Source organism: Accipiter gentilis, chromosome 22, assembly GCF_929443795.1.
Source record: "Accipiter gentilis chromosome 22, bAccGen1.1, whole genome shotgun sequence".
Classification (NCBI taxonomy): Eukaryota; Metazoa; Chordata; class Aves; order Accipitriformes; family Accipitridae; genus Astur; species Astur gentilis.
Window position 1 is genome coordinate 17342110 of NC_064901.1, and position 27620 is coordinate 17369729.

The window sequence follows — 27620 nt, forward strand, 5'->3', positions numbered from 1 at the left end:
ATAAATCTGAATTTTCTCATTTGATGAAGGGCATAAGTAGTATTTCTAGGTGGACAAAAGTAGGTTGCAGTGATAGAAACAGCCGCAAGCAGAGGCAAAGCCAATGTGTGAGGGTACCCTAAAAATTGAAGGTATTATGGGAGATGGCAGTAAAGAGTTTTCATTATGATTGAATATTAATTAGTGACATGGCTATTAATGATGACAGTAATTAACAGAGGAAGGAAAGACTTGTCATTGTCCCGAGGGTGAGTAATCAGTCTTGGCAGGTGATAAATAATGGTTCAGCAAACTCAGCAGAAAGATAATCTGTCTGCCTCAGGACAACAGGAGAATGGCTATAACATCTTCCAGGCTCTTGGCAACCTTCAGGAATGACTTCATGTTTTTCACAGAGACAAATTAAAATCCCTGATCTCAAGTGCTGCTTATATTCTGGAGTGGCTGATCACAGGAGTTCTGGTTGAGTCAGTGCCTTTGGTTTACTTGCCCCTTTAAACCTTTCTTTTTTAATCTTAACAATGGGGAAGACAGACTCGGGACCAGCTTTCAGTGTTCCTTGAGTTTTTCAGTGTAGATTGATGAAAACTGAATAGATTCCTCAGAAGAGGCCTAGAGCTGGCGACATGATCATTCTATGTAAAAATGGACTGGGACTTAATCCTGCATTAAGTATTCCTGTATATCTGGAAAGGGATCGTGCAGAATGCACTTCACCTCCCTTGAGCAAAGCAATGTACTACTCTAGACGATTTTCAAGTATCAGCTGTCATGTCACTTGGCAATAAGATGCCTAAGAGATCACTGCAAGGCTGTATTCGGAGGCCAAAATCAGGGGAAATAGTGGACTTTTTACTTTGGTGAATGAACAGAAAAACCAAGGATGATTCTGGTTTAGTTTGAATCAAGACAGCATTTTGTGAGGTTTTGTTTTGTTTCTAACGATACATAAGCACTTCAGTTTGAGTTGTCTTGAAATGGTTTTCTAACCCCAAATGTTTTGTTCTCTCTTTAGGATATTTTTGTTTTGTAAAAGGCAAAAGGGAACATCCATGTTTATAAAATAGAATATTTTATTAACAAACTTGTCAAAATAACAGTTACTGGCTCTGAACATTTTCCCTATATGTTATTCAGCTAGCATTGTTCACTGGATGTGCTCTCATCTAGGAGGTAGTTTTGGACACCTCAGACATCTTTTTCTGAATAAATTTACTATTCACAAAAACCCGATGTGACTTTAGGATACACCTGGCAAGCTGGTTTCAGTAGAGACAGGAAAGTGCTTGCACCATTGCCAGAGGCATTGGTTAGATGTTCTGCAAGGTACTGCCTGCAGTTCTAGTGACCCCAGTGCAAAGAAACAGAACTTAAATCTGAAAAGTTGCTGAATGGTAAAGTAGGGGGAAAGACCATCTTAAGACGACACTAAAAGAGTTTTGTTGGTTTAGTGAAATCGAGGTAGGGAAGCAATGTGTCAGCCCTCTGTAGAAACGCTCAGGAGAAACTATCAAGGAAGAAGAATAATTATTTCCATTAAATGATAATGCGGGTATGATATCAAATGCATATAAATTGCATATTAATAAACTTAGGCTGGGAAGTTACAAGAAGAGTTCTATGTATGAAAAAGAAAAAAAAAAGAAAGAAAAAGAGTTCTGGAATAACTTTCCAAATAGGATAGCAGCAACTTAAATTGCTGTTAGGTGGAGTTGGAAGGTGTGGAGAGTGACCATAGAGCTGAGAATATAAGCTTGTGAGATGGGTCCTGTAGTGTCTGGTTTGTTGATACCTTCAATCAAGGCAGATCAAGACAATGCCCAGCTGCTGCTTGTTGGTCACATCTGTTTGCCCAGTATTTAAGCAAAAGCAGATGCTTCCCTGAACTTCAGGAGCTCTGCTGATTGCCTGCAGGGGACAAGTAGGTTGTTCACTTGCCTTGGTGGGTAGGGGATGAGGGAGGTCAGGTCCATATTCCTGCTTGCTGCTGACGCCTGACTGAAGAGGATTTTTTGGTGCTCCTTGAGTCAGGGGTCAACATGCATTGTCAGGGGAGCAGGAGCTGCTGTCTCCTTCTGCATGGGGTAGAGCCCACATTTCTAGTGGGGATTTCACATGTATGGGAGAGTCCCTCAGACCTGCAGATATTGCAAGGACCTAGGACACTAGCAGTGCCTGTTGTCTCTGTGGCACATCGTAATTGTGCCTCCTGGCCTTTGTTGTATTTAAGGTTTGCAGAGGGTGTGGGGATGCTCTGGGCCTGGGGAAAACAAAATGTCCTTCAGACTTTTCTGGAACAGGCATCGTGTGGGTTATGTTGTTTCTTGAAGTACCCACTGTGTCTGAGCTCAGAAGTGGCCATGCAAATACAGCTCTCTGGGGTTTGTTTAGTAAGCCTGAACCATAAGGTCGACCAGTTCCTTTTTGTATGCCATCTTCGAATGATATATCACAAAGCATAGCACCCAGCATTACCGGGGCTATTAGCCTACTGTATGTGAATGCAAATATTTCTCAACAAATTGACTGTATGCTGAGGGGGGATTGGGGTTACGTCTGCACCCAGACATGGTATCGTTAGGTTGTGCTGCATGCTGCTGTAACTTGGCATGGACTTGCTAAGTTGCCTCCAGTGCCTTTGCTGATTGTCTTTGACTTTGGACAAGTCAAGTTGGCTGACTTGTATACACCGTTATGTTTCGCTTTAAGCTTAACTTCCTGAGTATGGGTTTTAACTAAATTTTGCTGCCCTGTCATGTTGTATTTTGATAAAAGGCCTTAGCTTCTACTGAACAGTGACAAGTTTTCCACTTCTATGATTTCCATGTGAGCAACAGAGAGGTTGTATACATGCAGGGGAACAATCCTAGAGATCTTTATGCTGTTTATAAGATAGCAACAACCTTTGTACTACTTGATGGGCCCTGAAAACCTAATAAACTACCTGATGGACCTTAAAGGCTCACTTCTCTGCTGCTGGCCACCATCCTGCTGGTGCGATCACTAGCAGGTGACAGCTCAACAGTGGCTTGGTTACAGGCACGCTGAATACCACTTCCTTCTCCAAGATACTGCTTGTCTTTGACATAAGCAAGACTTTCCTCTGTCTTTTTTTGACCAATAACTCAGTTCTGTACTTCTAGATTATTGCCTCTGACATTACAGGTGTGAGGTACCAGTAAATCCTCCTTTATCTCCTTGCTAGCTAGTGCTTGCAGAAACGTAACTCCCTGTATGCTGAGATGAGAGAGGAGCAAGTGGGAGAGAACAAGTTACATGGAACCATTAGAGTAATATCTGACTTAAAGTATATCAAGTCTCCTATCACACAGAATATTTCTTGGGACTTAGTACCTGTCAATAACTACATAATTACGGTTTATGGCACAAGAAGGAAAAACATTCTGAAACCTCGGAGATAAAAAGGAAAATGGAATAAAATTCATGTCAGTTCTGTCCTATCCATCCCAATGCTATATCTCTCTAGGGTTCTCGAACCCTGTGGTCTCAGTGTTTAATGCTTTCTTCACCTTTTTTGTTTTTAAGGTGCTGATATTGTGCAGTGGCTTATGAAGAACCTCAGCATTGAGGATCCAGGTAAGGTGACATAGCTGGGGAGAAACAGATACTCCGTCTGTATTGTGTGTGCCATTAGACACAGGATACTATTTTGCTGCAGTCTAAAATACCAGTAGAACAACAAGGTTGATTTAAGCATTGGACGGAAGGCAGAGGGAAAGAGATAAGAATCAACATCTTAATTAAGTCTAATGCCTTACACTGCAACACACGGAAAGCACTTTTTAGGAGTCCTAGCCTGTCTGTGAAATTGTTGCTACCTAAGAAAGACTGGTTGATTTTTAAGGTTGTTCCCAGACTTAGAAAGGAAGTTGGTGGATGTGTGTGGTTAAACAGGCAAATGCATTGGCAGGTTTTCATGGTCTGGAGAAAGATAGCTGTGACTGACAGGACATACTGGCCAAGGATGACACAGACACCATCGTGATATAGGATGATGGCTGCTAATTTATCACAGCAGATAGATAAATGGATAATCAGCCATGAACAGTGATCAGTGCATGGGCACAGTCCAAACAATTTACACTTCAGAGAAACCAAAATCATTCTGGCACAGTTAAGAACTGTTGGGAAAAGAGGGAGAAAAGATCTGCAGGCCCAGAAGTTTCTTTTCTTGTTCTGGAAAGGGAAGAAATCTAGCATCTCACTTCCTAGTTTGTTTCTGCTACCTACTGTCACCATGTAAAAGCAGAGATGGAGGCAGTGTTGTCTCACCCAGGGCATCCCTATACACACATCCCTTCTCGTAAGTCCAGTCAAGTCCCAAATCTGAATTTCAGCTACAAACAATAGCATGGGTGTGTATGAGCAGCTGAATTGTAGTTTGCAACTCTGAGAAAGTTGATACAGCTTTTGACAGCTGACATGGGTTGAAAATCTGTGCAGATGTGCCTCTGTGCTGGTGAAGGTTGCCCTGGGAGTGCTAGGATATGTACTCCCTTCTGCCTCCGCACAGTTTCCTCTAAAAAATGGCAATGCTACAGTGTCAGGATTTGTCTTTATGAATAAACATGCTGCTAATGACCTGGTGTTGCAGGTGTTCGTCGGATTTGGTAGAGGCAAGTGGGGTTCACTGATGGAACAGGCTTCTTGTCAGCTGTCACCTGTGGTGGATAATATGCTTTGAACTGAATTTCAGACTCTAGAGCTGAACTGGTGTGACATTTTGTAAAGATAAAACCAGCAGGTTATACAATTGAGCAGTGTTTCATCTGTATTGTAAGGCTGATTTCTGCTCTTCTGCTTTGCATGGTTTGGTTAGAAGGTGTAAGGATGCAGTGTGGGTACAGAAAGGCATGTGTGCACCAGGTCTTTATGCAAGTCATCTCCAGAGCCACTGCTGAAGGCAGAGGAGTGTGCAGTGCACGTCTTCCTGACACATCCCTGCTGTTTTCTGTCTTTCACAGGGGAAGCAATACACTTGGGAAGTCTTATTGCTGCACAGGGTTATGTCTTTCCAATCTCAGACCATGTCCTTACCCTGAAAGATGATGGGACGTTCTATCGTTTTCAGGTTGGTGAGTCCTCTGCCTCCCTTGTGGCCCCTTCTACTGTCCCTGCAATAATACTGCTGAAATCACCTGCTCTTTATCCCTAAGCACCCATTAGGTCTATGAAGCCAGGGATTGAGGCTGTCTTGGTAGAAGCCTTAGGAAGGTACTCAAGCCCTTCCAAAAAATCTGCTTTAGAATCCCAAATCACTCTCTTCTACTTAATGACCCACAGTTTTTAGATAAATGAATGCCTATGTCCCGTGATTATTTTTGAAATCTGATTTCAAGGCTGTTGTACCCAGATTTGAACTAAACCAGGAGAAAGAAAATGGCTTTCAGGTTCTAACCCTGGCATGGAATTGGGTAGACACCCTCCTGTGCAAAATGGGCCAGGCCAAACTTTGGAGTTGGACATTCAAGCTTTGGCACAGCAGAACATTCAGATTTTTATCCTCTCTTGGTTACAGATTGGCGTGGGAGGGCGCAGCTTCAGGCTTTGGCTCTTTTACAAAGAATGTGTAACCTTAGCAGTCACCTAAGCTGGGACATCTCTATCCCTCAGTGTCCCTGTGCCTCCAGATGTGTTGAATTTTTAAAGCATCCTGTGCTTGACTTCCATGCCCTGTCCAAAACCTGCTGCTGTCAAAGCCCTAGATAACTGAGTGCTTGTGCTGCAACAACTCCTTTTGGACAGATTGTATAACTTTAAAAGAAGCAGTAAGTTCAAACCTGGAGTCCTACTGCCTAATCCTGCTGGCTAAATTTGTGGTTTTCTGTTACATGAACATAGCTAGCTTCTTTATCTTTCCTCTGACCTCTCTTCTATTCACCCTCCTGTTCCTCCTTTACATTTTTCCCCTTCTTTTTTTGTTTTTTATTTGAAAAACCTGTTCTCTTTGCATCTGATGTTGCTGCTGCTCATGCTCATTGTCCTACTGCTAATGTGGTATTGTGTTATCGTATGAGACCAATGGCACGGTGAGCAAAGAAGCCCAGGAGATCACAGACCTCCCTTTATCTCACCCCACCGTCTGGTTACCTGGCATCATTCAGACTAAGATTTTTCATTACAATTCTCTTGCTTTTCTGAAAGTCCTGCTCCTCCTGCCATGCAAGATTTGACCGAAGCAGGGTTAATACTGATTGCCCATTTAGTTGTATTTTTCTCTATTTTAAAAGAATGACACCGTAAGAAGTTGTCCTGTGCAGCTCTCGGGAGCTAGATTTCAATATAATTTAATTTATTTTCCTTATTTTAAGCCACATCATCAAATTGTCTTGACTGATTATTGACTTTTCTTTTCTTTCTCTTATCTTTTCCTACAACTTTTGCTTATTCTTTGCCTGTTGTCATTTCCTGCAACAGTTCTCCTCGGCCGTTTACTGAAAAAAAACCTGATGGAATCATGTTTCTTTTCCATCACTGTCTTCTTGCTGCTTTCTACCTCAACATCAGTCCCTCCTTTAACAGTAGCTCATCATCTTGTGAAGTTTGTAAGGTCTATATCAGTGAGGAGCATTGAACGCTGTATCATTCGATCCCTCCATGTTTTCTCACTGTACTTTGGTGCAAGGAATACTCTGTGCGTAATGTCCTTCGCCACTTTGTGGCATTACGTCAGTAATGCAAAACAGTGTTCTGTAATTTGTGTGATCACAGGGACATTGTCTTGCATTCATGTTAAAACTGAAATAAAGCCACATGTAGTAATATCTTGTAATTAATTGTAGCCACTGCAATATGCAGACCTGAATAGAAAACAAAAGCAGTAAGCTTAGCAGGACTTCTGCTTTAATCAGCTGAATTTTGACCTCTGCCATCTGTTATATTTAAAAAGTAAATTGTTTTGTAGGCTGCCTGGCTGCCAACCACACTGGTAGCTGCTCCAAAAAAGCAAGTGGTGTGTAGCATATATAAAAGGTCATGAGGTTTCTCATGCTTCTAAAAAAAAAAATAAATAAAAAAATAAATTCGGGGTGACTGTGAATTCCTGGGGAAAGAGGAGGTTCTGGGGTTAGAAGGTAAGAGGTCCACATTCAGATGAGCTGGCAACAATGTCTAAAATGTCATCAGGATACTGGACATCCTCCTCAAGATATGCTTGTATTTTAGCATCTCTATTTACCTGCAGTGAGGAATGTTAAAGGTCATACCTTCCTGGAAAAGCATCCTCACTTTTACTGAGATCTGTAGCAGTGTTTCCCCTGTGGGCAGAGACTGGGCCATAGACTTTGTGATTCTTCTTTTTGTACTTGTAATGTATTTCTGTATCTGAACTGTTTTCATCTCTTAAATTACAAAAATATGTATGTTGTTTCTTAGGCACCATACTTTTGGCCTTCAAACTGCTGGGAACCAGAAAACACAGATTATGGTGAGAGTATAATTATTTCATTGTAGAAAGTTAGTACAGAAAGTTTGTGATGGAAAAAAATGTCCTTAAAATAATTACTGTTGGCCACCTAAACCCTGCATCAGCAGAGTTTCTTGTCAGACTGCAGCATCAGAGGCAGATACGTGCCTGTCTCAAACACATGAAGTGAAATCCCGGGATGTCTCAAGCCTATGGAGCTGTAGCCATCGAGTTCAGTGGGGCCAGGGTTTTACCTACCATCACCTTCATTCTCTCATAGCTCTGTCTGTTTTGGCAGGATTTACAGCAAGCAGAATACTGCTCCTTGGGAATCTTAAATAATACCAATATTGCTTTTGTGGGAGAACATAACCTGATCTGTAGCTGAATCTGATCTGTTGATCAATAAAAAGTTACCTCATCTGGGCACTCATCTGGCTGATCAATAAACCAGTATATAACTGATGGCATCCCATACTTAAAGTTCTCTGATATATGACATCAGACTTATTTTTCCCATTTTTTTAAGATTACTAGATGATAGCTGGTAAAAAAGAGAAGATTTAGCATGGTTTATGAGCTAATAAACTGCAACATGGTGTGTTAAACATGTGAGTGCCTGCAGACAGTGGTAATACATAAAGAAAATATGTCAGTGTTGTTATCTTTAGCTGTCTGCATGCAATATTGCTGTGTCTTCCAGAACTGCGCTTCTTTCACAGTTAAATGATAAAATCAATTGTTGCATCCTGGTGTGGCATTGGAAGAGGAAGTGAATCCATGTGTGCGCTCATAAAACAGGAGCTTCTGGAAGTCCTTTTGAAATATCTCATAATCTAAGATCAGTTTAGAACTCTTCCCTGAATAATCACTTTTTTTTTTCTTTCCTGGGCAATAATTACTCGTCATTATGGATTCTAGAAATCATTTGCTAGGGTGCAGAAGTAGCCTGCAATGGTGTCTGTCATGTGATAGTTCATTTCCAGTCCTCATCTGCAGGGAAGCTAGCACAGACTTACGTGTTTATCCCAGTGAGGGAACTGCTTAGGAGAGAACATGATGCTGTTCATTACATGCAAAATATTTTCCAGATTTTACAGTCACCATATATAACTGTCTGAACTGTGCCAAGTACATATTCTCTAAATATCAGAATAACAATCTGAAGAGGAAGTTCTGTGTTTTTCCTATAGTATCTGATAAATAACTGGTTTCACAGTCAGATTATTGTGCTGCAAGGGCATTGAGTGGAACAGCACACCTCAAAATAAAGCCCTATATGAGCTGACCCACAGCTGGACAAGCTGCAACTGCATTGGCTCTGAGCCCTGTAGTGACAGATTTTCATCTGTCCCAGAAATCTCTAACATATGCTTATAATAAGTCTTTGCATATCAGAGGTCTGTACAGATGGAGTCTTCCCAGGAATTAATCCCAAACTAGCAGTAGACCCAAATAAAACTGAAATCCCAGCAGCACTTCATACTTTTTTTATTTGCAAAGATCCACTCACAGGACAGGAACTAACTTGCTAATGGCAGGTCACTGCCTAGCATGACGAAATACTGTGAGATGACTGACTCTTGCTTTATTTGGTGTTGTGAATGGCTTAGAGAGGAAACTGCCCTTGAGATGTATAAATATACATGAACTGATCAGCTCTGGTTACCGTGCATAATATTGGCTCATTACATGAATGTTAGAATTACAGGAATATTATAGAATAGAATTACATGAGTAGCACTGGGTTTTGGTTGTTTGGGGTTTTTTTTCATGTATTTTCAATAGAAGAATAGGTTTCCAATGAAAAACATCCATGAAGGTATCAAAAAATTGTATTTACCAGCAAACCAAAACCCTGTGGTTTTTGAAGAAAAGCTGAAAATTTCTGAAAAAAAGATCTATTGCAGTTTTCTGTAGATGATGCTTTGCCTTCTGCCCTGCTCCAGTTTGGCACACTGTTGGACAATAAGTACTTGGCCCTGCAGCATGAAAGAGGGCAAAACGCAAGGAAGCTATAAAATTCACATCTAGATTTATCCCAAAACAAGAGCACTGGGCCTCTCTTATGTAGTTCAGACCTGACCGTATACCCAGGGTGTACTGCGGACCTTGTGTTTCAGCGCGTAATGGAAACGGGGTGAGCTAGCTGGTCCAGCTGAGGCTTTCCCAGAAGGCAGCCTGGGACTGGTTTGCTGTCGTGCACTGGGTTCATCTTGACCCTCCGAATCCCAAACCACATCCGTTTCTACAGTGTCCGCCTATGGTAAAATGTGAGAAGGCTTTTCTTAACCATTTGAAATGTGTAGAATAAGTGGATGGAGCATATAGAAAAAAAGCTCAGATCATACCTTTAAGATCTGGTCTGTATTTCTGTTTTCATTTCAATATCCTTTTTTCTTTTTTTAAAAAAAAAAACAAAAAAAAACAAACAAAAAACAAAAGGGGAAAAGAGGTGCGTAGCCTCTCAGTTTGGCAGGCATATTCCCAAAGTGGTGAGGGTAACATGTTGCTAATGCTAAATCTTTTACCAGCCCCAGAAGCAATTGTGCCTTTCTCAGACATCTTGTTAGGTCCTGGCATCTATACTCAGCACTTCTAAATGAGATGTCCCAGATGTTTAAGGCCTCTGAGATTACTAGCGGTAATGTCAGCTGGGTATTCAGCCCTCTTATTCCATGTTGCTTTCTGATGAGAATGAACAGTGCATGAACCACTTTCTTCTTTTTTAAGATCTAGTACTAATAATCTGTCTGTAATTGTTTTCCATTCTGTTTCTCCCTTTAGCCATCTATCTTTGCAAACGGACCATGCAGAACAAAGCTAGGCTGGAGTTGGCGGATTATGAAGCCGTAGGTACACTGCTGCTAGACTTTAACCCTGGGGGGTACAGGGAGAGCTTTGCTTGCCAATTGAATGCTGCCATTTTGTGCTTTGGGGTCAGCCTTTAAGGTGTCTTTTTTTTCAGTTGTCAGAATAGTGTGAAGGCTGATCTGGAGACAACGTCAGGAGCACGATTGAGGAGCGTCCCTGGCTTTGCAATGACTCAGATTGAAGCATCTGCTGTTTAGCTGGCCCTCCAAGATTGGGGCAAATTACACAGAAGTTTACCTTTGTTTCCTATTTCCAGTTAACAGTTCCTGGGTTTTATAGCAGATGTTAACACATGGAAGTGACGGATTTTTGGGTGCATTATTGGGCAATTAAATTGCTGAGGACCTGTCTAGTTATGAAAGTTTTCATATATTAGACTTGGACTGTTTTCAATACGCCATATAAAAAACTATTACTTAAGCTTATTCGGGGCATGTTTTCTGTTATGAAATGATTATCCATAAAAACATCCCCAATTTTGGCTTCAGATTGTGCAGGGTTTGGGTGGAGAGGAGTGGGAAGATGGAGGCAGCAGGGGCAGGGCTGGTGTGAGTTTCTTTGAATACCAGCAGCATAACACTCTGACCAGCTGAACTTTTCTTTCTATCATGCTGACTTTTTTTTGTTCACTAGCTCAACAGTGTAACAGCTGAATTTGAAATGTGGAGATTTTCATTGGAGAGTTTGTTTACAAAGCCAGTTCTAATGACCTTTTGTGTTCATGTATATTACAATGAAAACTTTTATATTGCATATGTTTTAGGGTTGTTTTTTTTCCAAGAATGGACTTTTTCCTTCTTCCTTACCTTCTACATTTTGGGACTTTTGTGCACATGGATATATACACGTGCCATTTGGTCCTTTCAGTGAAGAGCGTGCAAAAATTACCACTTATCTAGTCCACCCTGGAAATGCATCCAGAGTTCCCAAGAGTTCTAATCTTGAAGTACAGGCATAAAGGAAGGAATATAATAATCTGCATGCACTTATGCATCCTTTTGCTGAGTTTTCTCTTCTGCATATTGCTGATTTCATTATTAAAACCATTAAAATTGCTCACAGACAACCAATTAGCTGTAAGTACTCTGAAGATCTATCATAAAGCAACAAAAGGCTGTTCAGCAGCGCGCACACTCCCACACCCATGCAGCGAGGCTATGGCTAAGTACTTTTTGCACATCGTTGTCTACTGAGAGTAGCAATGCTCCAGTGATGGCAAATAATTAGATCTTGGCAGTCTTTCATTTTTCTTGTGAATATTGCATTGCACAATTAGAGATTACTTCTGCATTCAAACTTTGCTCTCTTAATTAGAGACAATCAGATAAGAATGGCATTGACTCTTCCTAGTCATTATGGGAGCTGAAGCAGATCCAGCAAGGAGATGTAAGCTAAGCACAAGTGAGAGAAACGGGCTTACAGGAGTGGGAAGGAGGCCTGTACACTTAGGACACATTTTTGGAGATGTAGCATGAGACTGCTTCTCCGTAGGCATCAGGACTGACCTGGCATTTCCAAAGGGAATCTCTACAAAGCATCTCAGGGGACATCTTCTCATTTTTAGGTTCTGCTTGCAGCATTCATAAACAACCCCCCACCCCCCATTTGTACTGGTGGAGCAGGGCTCTTGATGATATGATTAAGCTTGCATAATTGCATTCAATTTTGTTTATAATTGGCCAAACATAAGCACGATTCAAATATTGCTTCAATTGGTGAAGTTTCATTGGCTTCAGCATATTTACTCCAGAGGGCACATGTGAACATAATTTAAAACAAAATAAAAAAAAAAAGAAACCCACAAAAATTGTTTTTGCAGATAATTACAAGTAGTTCTTCCTTGTAGCCACAGTTAAGGAAATCATCACAGTTCAGCACAGCTGTAAATCATTTGCTTAACTGTTTTCCTCTGTGTATATGGACTGAAACCCTTACATGGTCTTGGTGGTAACAAGGCCAAGCTTTATGCCTTGTGTTACACAAGAGTTTAAAGTAAATAATAGGAAGATTTATTCTAGAATTGAAACGCATGTGCTTAAGCCCTTTCTTGAAATAAAGGGAACAGGGGTAAAAAGAACAGCAGTATAGTGTTCATTTTCAATGAAAATTTGCAACAGTTGAACCAGTTGTAATGGAGAAGAGCATCAGGTTAATGGTCTTGTAGGTGTCCTTATCGGGGTGGGTATGGATGTGTGACTTCGGGGTGCTATTTGAGCCTGAAATCCTGGCCATGACCTGAGTTTGACCTTGAGCTGTGATGAAGTCACATCCACTCCAAGTGTTTAGATCACGACACATTCTGTAATGGATCTGGACCAGAACTCTTACTTCAGATGGTAGAGGAAGGCTGCATCTGGACCCAGTCTTTGCAGTTAGATGTTCATTGTTCAGACAAACAAGCTATTTCCTTTTATGAATCATCCTGGCAATCCCCAGCCTTCAGTGCTGTGCAGCTGCATAATGCTCTCAGCGATGACCAGGACTGAGCAAAGCAAGGGATGCTCAGGCTTTGCACCTTAGCAAAAGCCTGAAGAGAAGAGAGCAGTGGGGGGAGGAAGGGAAAGTGGGGACGAGAGGGGAACATGCAGGTGGCAGCCATCTGCTATCAGAAATTAAAGTCGTCAGCTTCACAAAGCTGCCCAGTGTTATCTTTTGGGAACAAGTCCATCGTTATTTTCATAGTAGAGCTCAGGCTGTCTTCATCACACTCCATTACTTCTCCCTGACAGGGCCCTCTTGGCTGCAGCTAGGGGGCTGCAGCCTAAAAGGATGTGTTACACCCTTGCTTTGCCTGCAAGATAGTTCACCTGAAACCAACACTGACTTCTGTGTCTTGAGTTTTCCAGCTTCAAAAAAAAAAAAGGAATAAAATAAACACCCGCCATGTAACTGTGCTCTTAAGCAGTTGTTACAATTACAGGGATTAATTGTTCTTACTGTTTTCATCTTTTGTCAGGAGAACTTAGCAAGACTTCAGAGAGCATTTGCAAGAAAGTGGGAATTCATCTTCATGCAAGCTGAGGCCCAAGTGAAGTGAGTAATCCTGGAGCGCTGAACTGCACCAGTATTTAGAGCTGTGAAAGGAAGGGGATTCTGTAGAGATAAAACTTTTCTATCAAAGTCTTTACTGCAACTAAGCTCAGAAGGTGTTGGTGAATTTTAATCACCGGCAGACTAGAAACAATACGTAGCCAGTCATGAAGGTTTATGACAGAATCTGAAAGATGGGTTTAATTATCTGTACATAGAAGCGTTGGTCAGGAACTCCCAGGCCTGGATTCACCATGGGAGCTTGGGCACTTCACCTGCCCATTCTGCTTCTACTTTAGTATTTTTGTTTTGTATAAAGGGAAATAACAGAACTTTGTCATCTATGTTACTCTATGCTTGTAAAGTATTTCTGAGTTTAAAAATACTGCCACTTCAAAGTGATTATAAGGGTGGTATTTACAGCAGACTGGATTTGGTTCTCTCATTTATGCCAATCCCCAGGTGACTGCATTGTACCTCTACTCTCTGCAGGCTGACTTGTGCTACTAAATTAGTGTGGAGAATTGAGTACCACTTACATGAAACTTACTCAGAATTAGTATTTGGGTTTTTCCTATCCTCTGCTCATAATTGAAATCTACTTCTTTTCTTTTTTTTCCTCATCCTCCCTTGTGAAAACAGTTTGAAGCCTCTCAATGTTTTGAGCATGTTTTCATTATTGCTGCAAAATGGGTATGGTCCAGGGTTTGTAGACTAGCGCCTACAAACTAGCGCCTAAAACCCTCCATGTCCATTTTGTGCCTGTAGTTGTCACCTATAAAATGGGAAGGCTGGTGAAGATGGCGCATGAGAACACCAGTATTGACACTCTGTACTACTAGAAGGAATTTGCACTTTCAGCATTAGATGCTAAAAAGTTAAGGAGCATCATTTCTTGAGGTTGTGGCTGAGGTATATGTCTCTATCTTTGATTAACTCTTTGGAATTTTGATTCATTCTTTGCTTAATAACATTGTAATTATGCACTATTTAAGTACCTGGTAATTATCCTTTAATTTACAAGGTAATTAAGGGATTTTTTCCAACCAGAATACCAGTGTTCTGTTTGGAAGAGAAAATTAGAAGTTAAGATAGCAATTGTAATTTCAGTTACTTAAAGGTTTATTGCCAAGATGAAAAAAATATAAAAATCTAAGTCAAAACAAAAATATGTGTCTGTCCACAGCAAACAGTTATTACCTAAGAAATATAAATATCAGATTCTTGACGTGATCACTGTTGCTTATTCATCTTTTCTCCATTCAGTTTTCTTTGAAAGGTAAGCATGGACTGGCCACTATCAACTTTTTTTTTTGCTGGCTAGTTTCAGCTGCTTAGTTCCCAGTTCATGGGATGGTTCAGTCTTCAGGTTTCCAACAAGGCAGGGCTGGAATTCACAGTGTAATTCACAGCTCTGAATTAACTAAAAAGGAAAACAAAACAAAAATACCTGAAAACGTTCCTCTGGCTTATCAAGTTCTGCTCTGCCTTCCACGTCTTCATTTGCACACAGGACTTCCATTGCTGTACCTACATTGCTCAAAAACTGCAGCCACGGAGCATCTAATTATGTTGTGTCTTCGTAGTTCAAAATGTGAAATACTGAGTTATCAGTAAGTTTGGGGATTTGAGCCAAGAACCTGGGTTCAGCACAAAGCACCCGCGAAGGCAATTCATGGAACCTCCAAAGAGTCCCTCCAGTTTGTGTGTGCTGTGGGGTGTGAGGTTGGCAGAAGACTTCACCTTCCCCTTTGGCCACGCACGAAGGGCTTGCCGAGAAAAAAGAGGGTTTGGGCTGGGTGTCCGCGTTTGCTCCTCAGCGCAGTGCAGCGACTGCTGTCTGGCAGAGGGGACAGAGCCTGTGCAAAGCTGATTTCTCATCTCAGCCTTGCAGGGGAGATATTCAGAGAGCGATACTGAACTTTGGAGGGCTCGGACTTTTTGTGGGGAGGGGTGTTCAGAAACTTCAGTTTCAGTCCCCTTTTTTCTATCCCCTTGGTACCTTTCTAGCACAGACTTAGCCAAGGATCACTGCCCCGCCAAAAGAAAAACAGGAGAGGGGAGAACCTGATGGTCAGGAATCCCAGCTCGCGTGGGTTTTTTCCTCACTGCTTTGATTTTCCCGGGTGGCGGCATTGCAGGAACGCAGCACAGGGACACTGTCAGCTTTTCAAAAGTGCTCTGAAGGCAAAAGCGGTTCCTCCTTTCCTGTGCCTCATCCAGTCTCTCTGCAGGTAGATCTTGCAAGCCGGTGGGGACTTTGCTGTGTTCATGTGTAGAGCTGAGCACGGGAGTGAAGCACCAGACATGCATTGCTCAATGCTGCTGAGAGATAAGGGAACGGTTGCTTTGAACAACCTCTGGCGGCCTTTGATCTGTGTGCTTTGAGTCAATTCACCGGCTGCGTCAGGGCTGAAATTATCGAGTTGCAGTTGTGCTGGCGCAGTTGCATGTCTCTTGGGTGAGCGCTGGCTTGCACGGGGCCACGCAGCAAGCTTGGCTCCGGTCGCCTGTGCTGTCACCCCGTGCTCTGCCAACGCCGGGGCAGGCAAGCAGAGCCCTAAGGAGGGTGACCCCAAGTGCTGCCTGTGCTATTTCTGCCTGAACCACCCGGGATAGCTGCCCTTTCACAATCTCTGGTCATACCAGCGGTGCTTCTGGGGCACTGGGGTGCAACGGGACGTCCTGATGTGGACCTCTGTCCAGCACTAGCCAAGAGCTTCACCTGGAGTAAAGAGGTCCTGGTGGGCCTCCTGATGGAGCCAAAGCCAAACATGAACTCCCGCAGCTTGCCTAATCAGGGTCTGGGAACAGAGTATCAGGAAAGGTTGTTTTCCTCACCAGATGAAAAAGCAGATGTTAAAATAAATTTTCCACCTTAATAGGAAAATCTCTTTTGACACATATTGGAGCAAACATCAGTGATATTTTGTTCATGGCACATGGCCTTGCAAGCAGGAGCGTGACATTGCTGGACAAAAAGTGGATTTTGGATTTTTTTTATCGTGGGGTTAAAACTCCAGTTAGGAAGTGTAACAAAGAGGAAAGCATTACTTGTATGTTGACTCATATGTTTATGCTTTTGTTTTCAGAATTGACAGGAAAAAGGATAAAACAGAAAGAAAGATTTTGGACAGCCAGGAAAGAGCATTCTGGGATGTGCACAGGCCTGTGGTAAAGCTCTTTTTGAATGATGAGACTTTCCAAGTTTTGACAGGAAAGTTTTAATGCTAGTAAACACTGCGCCATGTATTGCACAAAGACATTGCTTTGAAAGTCACCACATGGATTTTGCTCGCAGTTCAAAACAAGCCAAGTGTCTACAAGATTATTTTAGACATTCTGGGCTTGTGCATGCGTGGAAGTATTGATTTGGAAATTGTGGTGGGTTGACCTTGGCTAGATGCCAAGTACCCACCAAGCTGCTCTATCAGTCCCCTCCTCAGCAGGATGGGGGTGGGGGGGGGAATAAGATGGAAAAAACCCTCATGGGTCAAGATAAAGGCAGTTTAATAGAGCAAAAGCAAAGGAAAACAAAAGATTTATTCTCTACTTCCCATCAGCAGGCAATGTCCAGCCACTTCCTGGGAAGTAGGGCTTCAGTATGCACAGCGGTTGCTCCAGAAGACAAATGTCATAATAACGAATGCCGCCCCCTCCTCCTTTCTCTTAGCTTTTATTGCTGAGCAGACGTCACATGTTATAGAATGTTCCTTTGGTCAGTTTGAGTCAGGTCTCCTGGCTATGTCCGTTCCCAAGATCTTGCCCACCCACAGCCTACTGGTGAGGGGGAAGTGTTGGAGACACAGCCTTGATGCTGTGCCAGCACTTCTCAGCAGTAGCCAAAGCACTGGTGTGTTATCAACTCCTTTCTAGCTACCAATACAAAGCACAGCACTATGAGGGCTGCTATGGGGAAAATTAACTCCATCTTAGCCAGACCCAATATGGAAATACACGATAAACATGAAGTTTTGAAGATTATTTATTGCATATACAAAAGAAAAGCAGCTTACCTGGTTTGGCTCAGAATTCATAGGAAAAGCTCTGCTCTTAGCTGAGAGATTTCCTTTTGGTGCCAAAGTTATGAGCAAATGGATTTGATGCTGAGTTGCCGACTTTGGTATACGCAGTCTCTTGTTTAGCAAGCATAACTTATGGGACACAAACTTCAGGAAAGAATTTTGGACAAGATCTAATTGTATATTTTAGAAAAGTAAGGCAGCACGTGGGTTGTAAACAGAGGAGTAATATGATTACCATCTCTTTTCAGCCGGGCTGTGTGAACACCACAGAAATGGACATTAGAAAGTGTCGTCGTATGAAAAACCCACAGAAGGTGAAAAAGGTCAGTTTGATTTTCTGGTTTGGTTTTGGTTTTGTTGGATTTTTTTAAATGCAAATCACGCTTGACACCTACAGTATACCAGGGTTTCCCAATAGGAACCAAAAAAAGTGTTTTGCAAATATCAGTTCCGTTTTGTTCTAATCCGTGAATTTGCTATTCCCATTTTGCCAACAGAGCGGTACAGGCTGGGTGACTGATGTAGCTGAGAAGGGCATTAAGGAGCTCTGTGTCCCAGATGTCTGCTGGCTCTGCACTCCCATAAAATTAAAAGCAATTGGCAAATGCACCGAGGTCCCATTTTCAGAAATTATTTGGGCACAGATTTTTCAGACCTGTTTACTCACCTTAATAATTTCAAAGGCTGGACCATTAGCAATGTGGGTGCCTTTGACTTCCAGCAAGTTTTAGCTCTTCTGTGTATATATTGGTTTTGGGGGTGACACCAGACTCCCGAACTTCCATTGGAAGCTAAATTGTAGCAGAGCTATTCACAAGTCTCTTACAAATGTTAAATAAAAAGCAAAAGCACTAAATGAAAGGGTGACTGAGATTGCTTTCGGTGCAGGTCTCTGTCCTGAAAATGAATGGCTACAAGTCAATCTGCAGGTTTTCATTTCGAGAGGTTCATTTGAACCTGACTCACTGGCACCTGGTTAAGCTCTTTCTTCAACGCGTAGTTTTACAACAAGAGATTAAACCAAGTGGAAGAAAATGGCATAGGATTAGGTTCTCTTCTTTTCTTTCTCTGCTTGGTTCACCACAGTGACCATTTCCAGCATTCATCCTGCAAGCGTTGACACACTCAGCCCTCAGAGCTCCTAAAAATTATCAGCTGCATTTTAACATTTAAAATTATCCCTTTTCTTAACGTGCCTGCAGACCTTCCAAGTGCAGGCGCCTGCAAGCACAGTCTGATCTGTAAATTTTGCTCTAGGCTAAATGATTATTGACCTGTGTGGCTATAAACAGTAGGAAATTGCTGGCTTGTTACCTTACTGTTCTGCATACTGAGCTTTTTCCTCATTGCATAACAGAAAAATGCCATAATCTCTTCTGTTTGTTTATTGGTTCCTCACAGTCAGTATATGGGGTTACAGAGGAGTCTCAGCCCCAAAGCCCCGTACACGTACCCTCCCAACCTGTACGCAAAACTACAAAAGAGGATTTCCGGAAACAAGTAAGTAGATGGCTATACGGCAACTCTTCTGAGAACTGTTAGCTGCAAAAAAAAAAAAAAAAAAAGCATATAAAGTTATGGAGATATCAGCGAAACCAACTGTATGCGTTACCTGTCCTTGATCCTCATATGCTTTATGTAAAGTAGGAAGTATTTAAAGTTATATATATTAATTGAGCACTGTGGTTGTATGATGATACCTATTATGGGTAATACTGACCTTTGAATCTAGTATTATTCTCTCTGTGGGCCAGTAGACGGATGAATTTCCAGATCACTGAGGATATCTGAAAAGTGGGCAGTGACAAAGACTGGGGGGAAGAAGCCAGTGTACTGGGGTGCAGGCTGGGGATGGGAAGTGAGGAAAGGCATCGTTTGGTGCATGACTGTTAGACTGTACAGAGCTTTTAAGGAACTGGGAAAAAGTTATTTGCACAATCACTCCAAGGAACAGCCAGCCAACTCGCACATCCTTGCCCTGGCACAGGGAGCTCTCCCTTGCAATTGCTTTCCTGCAACAAGCAGCACTCATTGAAGTACAGGCAGGAATCGCTAGGTCAGCATTTTAGTAAAGTCAGCTTTAAACATGTTTCTTAGGCAGTCAGTTTTAGGGCGGTGGTCTGAACTAAACCTGAACACTAGATTTCTTGAGCTGTTTCCATCATAGGCAACATAGGCTGCAGAGTACTGTGAAGAACTAGTTCATAGCAGAGTGCAAATGTGCTGTAAAATGGTTATTGCTCTTGTGATGCCAGTCAGAGAAATGGGAGAGAGGAGTGTGGTGTAAAAAGGGGATCATATTGCGGCCTGAATAGTCTAGGAACCTCGACCCCAAATATGTGCCTTTCCTACTTTTAATTATGTGTTCTGAAGATTCCCCTGGGGCTTTGCTATAGGAAATGGAGACTCCTGTTGGAAGCAGTTAATAAGCTTCTTCTAATACCTAGGGAAGGGTCCCATTTCCTTCTGAGTTACTTTCAAGCTGTTTGGAAAGAGAAATCAATAGCATGTTGGGATATGATCAATGCATGCTCTAGAGCTCCTAGATTGTTAATGTCCTTGTCACCTCTCTCCTCAGATAACTTTTCTGAACGTGCAGATAGAGAGGCATTGTTTAAAGATGTCTAAAGTAGCAGAAAGGTGAGTGTTCCCGTTTGCATGATTTCCCCTTCTTTCCTCATCTCAAGTTTGGCATTTCCAGAAACAGAGAGCAGGCAGGAATGCACAAAGGCTGGTCCCCTTTCTGTGCATCAATCCTTCCCCCTCCTTGACCGGCTGCGCTGCCTGTCTGCTGACCACTGACGCTCGCTCTTCTGCCACTGAGAAAAAGTAGGTGAAAAATGAGGATGCTGTCGTACTGTAAAAGCAAAAGGAGTATTATTCACAAAAGAAAGAACCCTTGCAGTACTTTTGTTTCCCACCCCCTCACAGCCATAGAGTTTATTTACAGAAAAGTCATTCCTGTTTCAATTTGAAAATACCCTTTTTTCTTTTGTGGGTGAACTCTCAGTGCTTATCTCTTGTTAGTCTGGCACAGTTCTGGGGAAGGAGCTGCGTTTGTGTCTTGTCGCACGTGGTGTTCATGTCTATGTTCATACTGGGGTTGTAGGACCAGTTTCTGCTCCCACTGGTACATGTGAAACCCTGGGGTTCTACCTGGACTACTCAAGGCAGCGTTTTAAGAGGTGGATTTCTCACAGAGGCAAATCAAGGCACAATTTGATTTGCAGAATATTTAGTTCTGGTGGGAAAGTATGAACAGGTAAGGAACAAGCTCAAATTTAATTGAGAATGACAGCTCCTTTACTCAGATACTTGTAAGTTATGCACATTTGCAGGGGAATCGCAGAGACAAATGTAGGGATTGGCATGCTCTTCGGTAACATTGCTCTTGGAGCAAAACTGTGTTGAACGTGAGGAACATGATAAAGGCTGGTGCCTTGTAGAGAAATAATAGAGGAATTTTTATTTAAGCAAATTAAAACCAGATTACCCTGTGAAATGTGCTTTGCAGTGCCTGCACCTGTAATTAGCATGTGTGTACTAAACTAGGCAAATTAAATGGTGAGAGCCCCAAAGTAAGTTCCTATTGGCTCATAAAGTTTAACAATTAAAATGAAAATTTATCCAATTAAATAGAAAATATTCAGAGGCTCCCTGAAATCCTGCATACACTGTATTGTACAATTGAAATTAGCACATTCATATTTAGGTTTTGGGCTTTCTGGTAGTTTTTTTTATTAAGAAGATAGATTTGTGCTTTACCAAAAAACGTTATTATGTACTGAATTTACTTACAATGACTTTAATATACTGAGACAGTAATAATTTCCAGGCTGGTAATTTACAAGCAAGCAGATCTGGTTTGCTTGAATTTTTTCTAGGGTAGGTATTTATTCAATAAGATAGACTCAGTAAAACTCATTCACCTGTGAACATCAAATCCTGTCCACATAACATACCTGTTGTTCAAGTTTATGAGGAGCTACTGACATTATAAATGTAACATTGTCAATGCCAAAAAAACCCTATTAGTTTTCAGGAAAACTGGACAGAAAAATTTCCAGGTTTGAAAGGGCTTTTCTTTTTTCCTCTTTTCTTTTTTTTTTTTTTTTTTTTGGTCCCAAATTGGTTAAGAAAATGTTGCTATCAAAACCTGTGCAAATTGATAACCAGGAGAAAAGTAAATAAAATGAGAACAATCAAAAAGTTCTTTTCTACTGTTTTGAAAGTTTCATTTTGAATTTATAAAGACTTAATATCATAGTTGTGGTATTTATATCACAAGAAGCGAAGAAGGGTTCAGTTCTGTGGTGACTTTGGGTGGCAGCGTTGCTGGAGGGTCGCAGGGCTTGGTGCTGAGTGGTGGGATGCGCAGCCTGGATGTGGAGCACCACGGAGCAGGTGGGGAGGGAAGGAGAGGGGCTGATGAGTCCAGTGGCTTGACAGGGGTGGGGATAGGTGAGGAGGAATTAATGTGGGTGACCCAAGTTGAACAATTGCCTGAAATAAAAACCTGTGCGGCCTGAAAGCCCAATGTAAAACACTGAATACAAATGCCAGGAACAAATCTGCTGTGTAAGGAGGTGCCCATTATTAGCAAGTCACTTTTCAGGCTGGGCCCCGATTTGAGACTAGTTTAAGTGATGGTGTGTCAGATCAGGCTGCAGGAGACAACTTCTTGGCACGCTCCTTTCGACAGCCAAGCCTGACAGCGGCACCACCTGCCATTTTTTCAGTACAGCACAAAGGCAATTTCAGGCAGGACAAGGGAAGTAATGATGAGCAAATAAGGCAGGGGGTGGTGGGGGAAACAAGCTGCTGTCTAATCTGTTATAGGAATAAGATATAAATTACTAGTGGTGACCAACCACATACATTTTCCATGAATGCATGCTATTCTATGGGATAGCCCTTGTCCAGCAGAAGAGGAATGGAAAGGCTCTCAAAAGGTTATCCCCAGCTCCCTCAAGGTTATCCGCAGTGCCCACTACTAACCATTTTCTTCCCGCTCCTCCCTGTTGCCCTTCCAAGAGTAGATCTGCACCAACTGTGGGAGCAGGCACCCATCAGCTGCACCAGGCACATTGGAAACCGTTTTCTTCTCCTTTCTTCCACATCCTTTCTCCCCAGTTGGGACCTGTACGCTGTCAGGTTTAGGATTTGGCAATGAGATTTGAGAACTGTTGAGAAAAACTATCAATATATTCTACCTACTGTTTTCCCTGACTGCATCGTGCAGTGTTAGTGCAATCCCACTACATGTGGCGTCACAGAAATGGCTGGGGAAAACCGGAGCATCTTCCTAGCAGAAGCAACCCCAGCTCCCTAGATGAAAATCTGTACTATCCTCTCAGCTCCTCAGAGTTACTGTGAAGGCTCAGCAGGGCTCCCTGACTGCGAGACAGTTGGGTTCTCAAGGCAAGCTCTGCACCCTACAGTGAACTCTTCCCACCACCTCTTCTACCAGAATTACAGTGCATCACCTGAAAGGCCAGAAATCCAGGTTTGCATTTTGTCAGAAATGCTTTCCCTTAGGAGTGCCCCGCCTGTAGCCTCCTTTAGACAATGAGGCAACAATTCCGCTGCTGTCATTATACTGAATCAGCAAAATGTGCTTAGCAATTCCCTCTTGTTTCATTTAATTTAGTTTTTTCCCCTTTTATTTTTGCTAGTACTTCTACTAGCACCTCTGATGCCTTCTTATTATTTTATTAGGAGCAATTCAAGTTTCACAGCAGGTATCTCCTGATTGATCCTTTTTGTTGGGTTTTTTTTAACCAACCCTTTCTCTCATTGATGTCTCAGGGATTGCTGCTGCTCTCTGAAATTGGACGCTGCTCCCTTCCTCCAACCCTTGACCCACAGCAGTCATGAAATGTAATTAATGAAATGAGATGAGACAGCCCTGAGTGCCCTGAGGGGCAATGGGAACCTGCTGTGGTTACAAAAGTGTATGATTTTAATGCCTCATGATAAGAGCTAGGACAAACAAAAAGAAATAATTACTGTAGAGCAGGTCAGGCAAACTTTCTGCCTTTTGTGACCCTTTGTTTCACAGGGTCTTTTCATTCTCCTGCCTTTCCAAAATGTGGAAGACCAGAGGTAAAGTTTAGCATGGACAATCACAGTGCAAGTAGATTAGTTGTTCAGTGTGATGAGACTCAATTAACTTAGTTAATTACTTGGCAGACCTAGGCAAAAAAATTAAAAAGTGCCTTAGAGTATTTCCAATATAGACTAGGACAAATTTCTTTTGATTTATTTCATATATGCTGTCTTTCTTTTGTAAAAACGCGCCCCTAGCCCCAACCCCAGTGGAATTCCTGAATCACTTATGCAAGCAGATGGAGTCCTTTTGCCAGGAAGCTCTTTTGAATGTCATCCTAGTGAGGATTAGAGGCTATATGTCTTATCTGACTCGTCACGAAGCAAGCCAGTATAAAGGCCAGGTGTTTTTCCAACATGCATATAATTTACTACATTCTAAGTTAATTATTATAAGCTACTGTTGAAGTATTTTACAATAGTGCCATTAGGCGTAAGTGGTATAAGAATGTAACAAAACAATGATCTATAGCCTGAAGCTTTGATGCTCAGGACTGTGATCCTCCAAAGATTTAAGTACATTCTTAGCTACAGCACATGACCCTATTTAGATGAGTTACTCATAACACATAAAGTTAAGTAGGTGCAGAAGTCTGCAAAAACCAAAAGGGCAAGAGGCAGTAGCAACGTGCAACAAATGAAGAGGAGGACACGTGCTTCGTAGTCATCCCCTGGCTCTCTGGGGGAAGTCCTACCATAGCAATCCAGTTGTTGCCTCATCGGGCATTTTGTGGGCGTCTCAACAGAGATGAACTTGAGGAAAATACTGCAGTAAGCTGGTGGGTGCTTGCAGAGAAATCCTTGCATGCACCATCCCTGGGAAAAAGGACTCCTGTGGTTGCTGAGAAACTGACTAATCACTAAAAAAATAAAAAGAAGCACGCACACACACACACACAAAAAAAAAAGGGAAGAAAAAAAAAGCTGTACCTCTCTGTACCTCTCTGACAGGTGACTGAACATTCAGGCCCTGATTCTTTTTTTTTTTCTTTCTTTCTTTTTTTTTTTTCTCTTTTTTTATATCTGTCAGTTTAATAGCCTACACAGAGCAGTATGTGGAATATGACCCCTTTATAACTCCCGCTGAGCCTTCCAATCCCTGGATAAGTGATGACACAGCATTGTGGGACATTGAAATGAGGTAAGAATTGGTAGTTTTAAGTAATGTTAGAGTTGTCTTGCCATTTTGTTTGTATGCTCTTCCCACTGTCCTGTTTGGATAGGAAGTTGGATGTCTGTAACTTTACAAGTACATAGCTAAAGTTTAAACAGGAGCTTATGCTTTATCGCTTCTGCGAATTACTCAGCCCTTCCACTTCCATATGACTTGATGTGTGGTAATCTGTAAGTCAGGTAATGGATGTTCTCATGCCTGTCAAGGACATGCATAGAATCAGATCTAAGAATCCACAGATACAGGATACTGCTAAGAGGTACTTGTTCCAGCACATCGCCTTTGACCCTTGAGAGCTTGCTCTCTGGTCCTCCCCCAGCTGCAGTGCTCCAGCCCTGCTCCTGTCCTGGGACCCCATGAAAGATGCTGCTGGCAGAATAGGATTGGTTATAGGGCAGTGGCCGTTCCCGCTGCATGGAGGTGGGTTTGGCACAGGAGCCAGAGGAGTGTCGCTCACACGTAATGGGTGAGACTTTGGCAGGTCAGAATTATAATAGATCGACAAAGCGAGTTTGGGCCTCACCTGTTAGTGAATAAACTGGCTTGTCTCTGTTACGGCATCTAATAGATGAAAAGGAAGAGGAATGACTGAAGGACCTCCAACGCCTTGCACTTCAGACAGTTTGTCCACAAAAAAAAAAAAAAAAAAAAGGCACAGCACTGCAATTTAGATAATTTTTTGCCCCTGTGATGCTGGTGCAAGGAAAGTCTGGCCAGTGTCTACATCTCTTGTCATCACAGACTATCCACAGCCCTCGCAGTGGGGCTAGAATTGTCCTGCCTGCCTCCATGCCTAGCAGCTATTGCAGCAGGTTTGAATGGAATCACCATGCCACAGATCAACTTCACTGCTCGCTCACATCCTGTGGCCAGCTACTGTGAGTGCTCAGCAGCTTCTCCTAGTGTTTAGCTGCTGCTGTTCAGCACCAAATCTGAACTGGGAATTCACTTTAGCAAATCTTTGAAAAGAGAATGCCAAATCTAATCCTGTCTGTTCTTGAATAATAATGTAAAGTTTAAGATATTACCAGCCTAAGAAAGCCAATTCATAGCGAAACAATGTTCCAGGAAAAGGGCAAGTTATTTCCCTGTTTAAAAATCATGTGGTGTGGGATGTGAAAGATGTTTTAACCTGTATCTTCAGTAGTCACAGAAATCTATTTGTTCCCAAATCTCTGCTCCTCTTCACATAATTTTAATTTTCTGGATTTCCTTTTTAGTCAGTTTCTCTTGTTTTCTCCATCCTCCCTAGAAGGGCTAGAACCAGACACAGCCCCTGCAAAATACTTCTCTGGGGGAACCCCCACCCACAAAGTAATCCAGGCATCCATTATTTCTGCATCTGTTGAGGTAGCTGCAAATCCTGGAAAAATGTCTGTGTCCCTGAAGAATACAATAAACCTGATGTCATGGCCTTTATAGGAATTTAAAATAAATGCTTGGCTTCTGCTGTGATTTCAGAGTTAAGGAAGGCGATTCTCCTGCTGATGAAAAAGAGAAAGTTGTATTGTTGGGAGATGGAAGAACAAACAGCTCTGTATTTCCATTTTATTCTTGATTGTAAGAGAACTCACTGCATCTGCATCTAGTTGCAACTTGCATGAATAATTAAATGATCCCCGAGAGCTGCGGTAGCCCTTGTGTTGCCTGCAAAGCCGTTTCCTCAGTTAGGAGAGCAGAGCCCTTGCTCAGGAAAACAAAGAGCCTCTCACTTCTAATGGTAAGGCCAGCTGCTGAGAATGGACAGCCCTGTGCCGCTACAGTTCATCCTTCATGGCACCCAGGAAACGCCACAGAAAGTCTTCAGTTTTAGGCAGCGCTTTGGCCTTTTCGTTCGTGCTAGAACATTGTGCAGAAGCAAGGAGAGCAGCTACAGATCTCTGGATTCAGCAGGAAATTCCCCGAGCTGAGCTCGGGCATAGCTCTGCACAAACGTGGTTTTCATGTCCCCGTGTCCAGGCTGGCATCTGTGCCCTTGTCCGCAGCACTGCTGGCTCCTGGGTGAGTGCAGGAGGAGCCATCCCGAGTACTCTGCACTTCAAGTGAGGACATGCTCATCAATTTTGCTTAGTCTTTACACCAAGAGGAAATCAAAGCGGACATTTTATTTACCCCTTTGGCTTATTTGTCTTCAGCGCAGATCGCCACTGTCCCCTAAGGCTCCAGGATTAGGAATCACTGTGGACATGACAAGACATGTAGTTTAATAGATATGTACTGTTAACAATGGCTCTACTGTCACAAATGTGAGCAGCTGAGCTGTATTTTAATGGTTGTCTCATAGTATGACGCCATCACACCAGAAGCTTTCAAACACTTTGTGAGCCCAGATTACGGTCTGATGCGGACTGTCTCATAGGATCCTTGTTGTGATCCCAGGCACTGCCTCTCCCCATAGGCATCTCTGCAACATGTCTGGCAATTCAAACAACAGCTTATGTAAGTGGGGTTGTATAGATAATTTAGGAGAAAGGTTGTTACTGATTTTGGGTGCCTCTGTGTCTCAGTGTCCCAGCTGAGACACAAAATAAGAGTCTGATTATCATGGAGGGGAGGAGGGAGATGCTTTTTAGTCTTGCAAGACTTAGGCATCCAAAAATCAGAGGGACTGAAACATAAAAGACCACAAACCAGTAATCATTTTTAGAAATCTTGTCTGCACTGCTTCTTAGTGAAACTGCTTTTTTAATGCAAATGTGGAACTGAAAATCTGAAGCCAGTTCCAAGTGACCAGCCAGCACTGTGTGGGACGTAAGGAGATGCTCTGGAGCTCACCAGTGGCCCAGGGAACACTGCTGGTAAATTTCTGCCTTGACTTATAAGAAATCCCAAGGTACATCTGAGGAGATATATCAGAAGTGTGTAATGAATAATCATACAAGTATGGTATGCTGTTCTTTACGTGAAACGTACCAGAAATTACTCTGAAAATCATATCATTCACTGTGTCTCTCATTTTGCTGTGTGTGTAGCACCTGGATAG

General features: G+C 42.3%; 1 protein-coding gene across 5 annotated transcripts in view; it reads left to right on the forward strand.

Moving 5' to 3' along the window:
* The window catches only part of RGS6 (regulator of G protein signaling 6), a 289871-nt gene that overhangs the window by 211865 nt on the left and 50386 nt on the right, over window positions 1-27620 (forward strand). For 4 of the 5 annotated variants that reach the window (XM_049825519.1, XM_049825521.1, XM_049825522.1 and 1 more), the window contains 10 exons: window positions 3547-3597; window positions 4986-5092; window positions 7396-7447; window positions 10214-10278; window positions 13257-13333; window positions 16423-16504; window positions 17604-17678; window positions 18757-18855; window positions 19934-19995; window positions 24494-24604. In XM_049825519.1, coding sequence (XP_049681476.1) covers window positions 3547-3597; window positions 4986-5092; window positions 7396-7447; window positions 10214-10278; window positions 13257-13333; window positions 16423-16504; window positions 17604-17678; window positions 18757-18855; window positions 19934-19995; window positions 24494-24604 — 781 coding nt within the window. Of the gene's footprint in view, window positions 1-3546; window positions 3598-4985; window positions 5097-7395; window positions 7448-10213; window positions 10279-13256; window positions 13334-16422; window positions 16505-17603; window positions 17679-18756; window positions 18856-19933; window positions 19996-24493; window positions 24605-27620 lie in introns of those variants that run through there. The other variant, XM_049825524.1, reaches the window with a different exon arrangement.